This window comes from Rhinopithecus roxellana, chromosome 7 (assembly GCF_007565055.1).
Source record: "Rhinopithecus roxellana isolate Shanxi Qingling chromosome 7, ASM756505v1, whole genome shotgun sequence".
NCBI lineage: Eukaryota > Metazoa > Chordata > Mammalia > Primates > Cercopithecidae > Rhinopithecus > Rhinopithecus roxellana.
In genome coordinates, this window is record NC_044555.1 from 151,984,958 (window position 1) to 151,991,631 (window position 6,674).

The 6,674-nt window shown below is 43.6% G+C and overlaps 1 protein-coding gene across 1 annotated transcript; it reads right to left on the minus strand.

The window, feature by feature from the left end:
• Positions 1 to 1,473: 1,473 nt before the first annotated feature.
• Positions 1,474 to 3,738, minus strand: BEX5 (brain expressed X-linked 5). The gene is made up of 3 exons (XM_010373191.2): positions 3,620 to 3,738; positions 2,502 to 2,568; positions 1,474 to 2,062 (listed from the first exon to the last, which is right to left on the minus strand). The coding sequence occupies exon 3, from the start codon at positions 2,030 to 2,032 to the stop codon at positions 1,697 to 1,699; it is 336 nt and encodes a 111-aa protein (XP_010371493.1). The 5' UTR covers positions 2,033 to 2,062; positions 2,502 to 2,568; positions 3,620 to 3,738; the 3' UTR covers positions 1,474 to 1,696.
• Positions 3,739 to 6,674: the final 2,936 nt, after the last annotated feature.

Below are 6,674 nucleotides of genomic sequence, written 5' to 3' on the forward strand. Positions count from 1 at the left end.
ACATTTTTGAAAAGGCAAAATGAGGATTCGTACTACTGAAGGTTCCAGAGAAATCAGTGGGTCTTTTTCATCTTCAGGAGTCCAGTACATCTGCAGTGGTAGAAGCCAGTGGAGGGAGCAAAACGCAAGAGAAGAGGGAGATGTACCTAATAGTTATGGCATTATGCAGAAAAGAAAGGCAGAGCAGCAGATGAATAGAAAAACATTTAAAGTTGAGCATCCCTAATCCAAAAATCCAAAATCGAAGTGCTCCAAAATCCAAGGCTTTTTGAACATGACATGATGCTACAAATGGAAAATTTCACACCTGACTTCATATCCACAAACTTTGTTTCACACGCAAAATTATTAAAAGTATTGTATAAAATTACCTTCAGGCCGGGCATGGTGGCTCACGCCTGTAATCCCAGCACTTTGGGAGGCCGAGGCGGGCGGATCACGAGGTCAGGAGATCGAGACCATCCTGACTAACATGGTGAAACCCGTCTCTACTAAAAATACAAAAAAAAAAAAAAAAAAAAAAAAAAAAAAAAAAAAAAAAAAAAAATTAGCCGGGCATGATTGCAGGCGCCTGTAGTCCCAGCTACTCGGGAAGTTGAGGCAGGAGAACGGCGTGAACCTGGGAGGCGGAGTTTGCAGTGAGCTGAGATGGTGCCACTGCACTCCAGCCTGGGCCACAGAGCTAGACTCCATTTAAAAAAAATAAATTACCTTCAGGCTATGTGTTTGAAGTGTATATAAAATTAAATGAATTTCATGTTTAGAGTTGGGTTTCATCCTCAAGATCGCTCATTATGTACATGCAAATATTCCAAAAACTGAAAAGAAAAACAAAAAACAAAAAACAACAGAAATCTGAAATACTTCTAGTCCCAAGCATTTTGAATAATGGATTTTGAACCTGTACTCACCTGGAAATCACTTGGACTTGCTGATAGGCACTCTCCTTGGAATCTTCCCTAAAAATGAAGGGCACCTGGAGGGCTGGAGCCTTGCGTGTATAAATAGAACAAGACACAGAGCTCAGTCATTACCTCATTTGATTCCCACAGCGGCCCTCCCAGGCATTTATAATGTAATGTATCTGTAATTATCAGGTACATGTTTCTAAATGAGAGATCCATAGATAATATAAGATTTATATGTCTTTAAACTGTGTTTCAAGTGTTTATTAATTGCCCCCATTTCCTATATAAGCTGATTGGCAAGTTCCTTGCTTCTTACCTTTTCTTTTTCCTGGAACATACGAAACACATGTATTCATTTTGGAAAAGTGAGACAAAACAGATAAGCAAGAAAAAAATAAAGAAATTAAAAAGTACCAGTAACTATACAACATAGAAAAAGCACATTCTGGTTTTCACTCATTCATACGTGTGTGTGCGTGTGTGTTTGTGTGTGTGTATTTCATATATACTATATATTTTATATATAGTGTGCATACGTACACATCTAAATGAAATAGTCTATCTATAGACTGCTTTTAAATTGCTTTATTAACATTACAGCATGCATTAAACATCTTTCCATGACAGTTGATGAAAGTCCTCTTCTGACAGAAAAACTTACAGACTAGGTCAAAATGCAATCTCCAATCAGAAAATTGCAGAAGAATGCCAAAAGGTCCACATTAACGGTACACCAGGAAAAATGTGAATTTAGAAACCAGGGATTTTATGATTATTAACCTCCAGATTCAAGGCATAAGGCAAAACTCATCATGATGATCATGGTGAGGGGGATCCCCTATAAGAATGCGCAGACTGTACCTCAACTGAAGTTCCCTAATTTTCCTCCTTAGCTCTCTCATCTCCTCCATGAACCGTTCCATATCATCTCCATCTCCATCTATCATATCAATGTTATCAACAAGCCTGTTGGGCACATCTCCTCCAAAATCCTGGGCAGGTGGAGCCCAAACCCCTCTAACATTTCCTCCAGGCTCCTGGTCTTCACCACCTCCTAAAGGGGGAGCTTCATTCTGCACTGGGGCCTTCTCCACAACTTTGTTTTCCTTGGGTTCATTTTCCATGTTGAGTTTTTTTCCTGTTTTTTTTTCTTCCTAGAAGATAAAAAACAAGAAGAGGGAATGGATGCTTGATAGGATTCAGAGTTCTGTTTGGCAAAGGTTTTCCCACCTGAGAAACTGTGAACCTGTAGGGGAAGCCCCAGACCCAGCGCTGCTGCAAAGCCCACCGTTTTCCCTGAAAATGCCTTCCCCAGGCCACTCCTACCACCAAAATGCAGGACGAGTTGGGGGAGGGGGACAATCATAGAGAGACCAGACTTCACCTCCCTGGGATCCTAATAAGCTCTCCAGGAGCGCCCCAGATCTCGCCCCTCTACTCCCTTCTTCCCTCATCAGACACAGGGCTGTCATTTTATGAAGACTCTCCTAAGTTTCTCCTGCACTCAACTCTGGCAGGAAGGGCTGTGAGTCACCCAGATTCTGCTCTGATCCTTGATCCCCCTACACCAGAGGGCCCCAGGCAACTTCCTACCTTCAGGGATCAGAGGCAATCTTTCTCTCTTAGCCTTGAAATCGGCTGAACAAACGCACTTAAAGACCTGCAGACAAATGCGACAATTACCAGGACTGGTCTTTTAATCAAAGGACCGGTAATGGGAGTTGATTTAGGGTTCTCCTAGTATTAGTACCTTCTGTTTCTCCTCCATTCTGTCTCACGGCTTCTTTTCCTACCCTGTGACAGGCTATCCCACCTTCCAGAAATAGGCATCAAAGATGATTATTTCCAAAACATTTTAACCTCTTCTTTAGGCTCCCATCTCTACTGTTTCCTCCTACCTGTCATCTAGTTACCATTTCTGGACTGCAGACAACTTGCCTGGCGGGGGAGTTAGAAGAGCTTGCTGAATGGATACCGAGTTTATTCACAAAGAATTTCAATCTAGGTATCCATCAGGCCCTCTCTCCACCCGATGCCCACTCCCATGCCCACCATTTTATGCATCAAGATGGACGATGAGTGAAGAGGTATGTGGGCATTGCAGACTAGGACCTGCTGCGATCTCTGCGCTTTGTCATTCTCACTCCAGGATCTACAAGTAGCACCCAGGCTTACACTGACCGACCCGCTGGGACCAAAAACAGTTTCTCGCTCCTCGCCTCTGTCCGGCAGTCAGAAGCTCGCCCGCTCAGCTGCCGCAATAGGGACCTGCTTTCCAGACCTGATCTCTGTACCCCTCCTCTGCAGCAATTCCTCTCCTCGGCCCCCGCAGCCTATCATTTCCAGCTCTAAATGGGTAGAAGGTGAAGAAAAGATATCTAGAAGGCAGGCCTAAAACCTTGGTAGGGTCCGCCCTCCCCACCCCTTGGTCACCGGCTGCACCTCCCTCCCGCGGCCCAGCAGGAAGCAGGCTATTTCCTTTCAGTCTCCTCCACCGGCCAGACTCCATCAGACATTGCTCCATGGCCGGCCTCCTAGGAGATCTCAAATGGTACCCATTCTCAATCCGGCCCCCTCGGGAGATCCTCTCCCCAACCGCTCCATTTCTCGCACTAAACGGGTGTGTATCTGGAAAGGGGTAGATAATCCAGTCCTAGACCCGCTCTGGTCTTTGCCTTCTGCAGCTCTCACACCGGTCAGCGCCCACCAACCTGTCAGGGCTCGGGGGTCGGCTTCTACCACTTTCCTCCTTTCCTGGGCAGCTGGCTCGCCTGCCTTCAGGGCAACAGCGAGCCGTCGCACGGCCAGCGATGACTACCAAACTGCAACTAGGAGAAACTAATCCACGCATTGGCTCTGGGTATCCTAAGGCCCACGTCACTGTAAGCTCAGATTTCCAATTACCATTCACACCCACAGTGCGGCAGGAGGGTGGGGGCGGGACTGTGGGCGGGGCCACCTTTCTCTTCATTCCCGCTTTCTCCACCACTACCACAGGCTACTACTCAACCCTCCATTTTTTTATGTAGCGATCCCCAAGACCAAACCGGCCATAATACTTTGTATTTGACTTGCTCTGGTTCCTGCTGGAGATTTTAAAGAATCGCTTCTTCCTCTTCTATATCCCTAAACGCACACTTCTCTCCCCTTCACGACCAGCAAGTAAAGCCCTAACAGTATTGTAAGTCTTGGTCCCAGATTAGAACCTGGAGAAGGGGTGGGGAGCGAGAAGCTAGGAAGTCTGGGAAATAGGCAGGAAGTGGTATTCAAAATTTTTTTCACTTAAACTACTTTCCTTTTTGTTTGTTTATTTGGGAAGGGGGGTCCTTTTGTTTTTCATCAGCATGCATTCATTTTGTTGTTGTTTTCATAACTAGACAATATAATTATTTTCAGGAGTTCAAGACCAGCCTGGCCAAGATAGTGAAACCTCGACTCTTCTAAAAATACAAAAATTAGCTGGGCGTGGTGGCAGGCGCCTGTAATCCCAGCTACTCGGGAGGCTGAGGCAGGAGAATTGCTTGAACCCGGGTGGCAGAAGTTGCAGTGAGTGGAGATAGCGCCATTGCACTCCAAGCCTGGGTGATAGAGTGAGACTCCGTCAGAAAAAGAAGGAAGGAAGGAAGGAAGGAAGGAGGAAGGAAGGAAGGAAGGAAAGAAGAAAGAGAAAGAAGAAGAAGAAAGAAAGAAGAAAGAAAGAAAGAAAAAAGAAAGAAAGAAAGAAAGAAAGAAAGAAAGAAAGAAAGAGAGAGAGAAAGAAGAGAGGAGAAAGAAAGGAAAGAAAGAAAGAGAAGAAGAGAGAGAAGAGAGAGGAAAGAGAAGAAGGAAAGAAAGAAAGAAAGAAAGAAAGAAAGAAAGAAAGAAAGAAAGAAGAAAGGAGGAAAGGGGAGAGGAGAGGAGAGGAGAGGGGAGGGGGGGGAGGGGAGGGGAGGGGAGGGGAGGGGAGGGAAGGGAAGGGAAGGGAAGGGAGGGAAGGGAAGGAAGGGAAAAGGAGGGAGGGAGGAGGAGGGGGGGAGGGAGGAGGAAGGAAGGAAGGAAGGAAGGAAGGAAGGAAGGAAGGAAGGAAGGAAGGAAGGAAGAAAAAGGGTGAGTTTTCTTGTGAAGGAGCTCTATCTTCGTGTCCTTCCATGAAGTGATGCATTGAGTCTAATAGAGCCTCGCTGGTGGATTTTCATGTCTTGAGAACCTGTGACAAACTGATGATCTCCTCTAAATTGTATTAGTGTAACCACAATTTACAATAGCACCTGGCCCCGACGATTCAGGGCAATAATTTGGGGAAGCTACCCTGACAGATGAAAATGTATTGTGATGGACACATAGAGCGGAACAACAGTGGGGCCTATGGGAGGATGGAGGGTGGGAGTAGGGAGAGGATCAGTTTACCTATATAACAAAGCTGCACATGTATTCCTGAACTTAAAATAAAAGTTTAAAAAGTATTGTGAAATTGCAACGTTAAGATAATAGTGTACCAGAATAAATTTAGAACAAATGAACCAGAAAAGAAATTCGATTATCAAACCCAAATATGGAAAAATGCTAGTAAATGCATTGAAATATTTTGAATCAGTGGAGAAAGGTTAGATTGAAGAAATTGTGCTGGGATAATTGACTATTTTGAAAAACAATGAAGTTCCTTATCATTCTCATACACCTAAAAATAGACACTAAATGTTTGCATAAAAAGACATTAAACCATTAAAAATAGAACTTAACATGTTATTTTTTATATAATCTTAGGATGGAAAAGTTATTTTAAAATATAGCACCAGATACTGACAAGACCAAAAGGCAATTGGCTCAAATCTGCTGGGGACCCTCCAAGTCTCAGAAATGACTTAGAGTGCTCCTCAGAATTATCCTAACTAGTGATGAGAAGTTGGGTTATTTTTCTACAGACTTGGCCCTTTATTGGTGGATGTCACCCCGAGGATGTTAAAATCTCTGGCACTTTTAGGTTGTCCTACACCTGGGCTGAGCAGGTTCCCAAGGTACCAGAAAAAGCCCTCAGCAAAATTAGAAAACACAGGTAAGGTAGAAGGATAATATCAGTTTTATCCCCACTCCAGGAAATATACTATTCACATTTTACTCTAAATCAGTCCAAATATCTCCCTTCAAAAGCAAAGATAATACACACATATTAATTTTCTTGTTATTATTATGATTATTATACTTTAAGTTCTGGGATACATGTGCGGAACATGCAGGTTTTTTACATAGGTATACATGTGCCATGGAGTGGTTTGCTGCACCCATCAACTCATCATCCACATTAGGTATTTCTCCTAATGCTATCCCTCTCCTTGCTGCCCATCCCCAGACAGGCCCCAGTGTGTGTTCCCCTCCCTGTGCCCATATGTTCTCATTGTTCAACTCCCACTTATGAGTGAGAACATGCGGTGTTTGGTTTTCTGTTCCTGTGTTAGTTTGAGAATGATGGTTTCCAGCTTCATCCATGTCCCTGCAAAGGACAGGAACTCATTCTTTTATATGGCTGCATAGTATTCCATGGTGTATATGTGCCACATTTTCTTTATCCAGTCTATCATTGATGGGCATTTGTGTTGGTCACAAGTCTTTGATATTGTACATACATATTCATTTTCATATTTATAGATGTTTGGGTTGTTTGTAGTGATCATTATCATAGATGATGTTGATTGAACTTCTGTGTACATGAAATTTTCATACTAATATCAGATTTTGAAGTTTCTAGAACTGTCGATTCTATATACGTGTGGATATTTTTCATTGTCATTG

Bases quoted from the DNA above. Each gene is read 5' to 3' on its own strand.
- BEX5 (XM_010373191.2), bottom strand. From the start codon at position 2,032: ATGGAAAATGAACCCAAGGAAAACAAAGTTGTGGAGAAGGCCCCAGTG.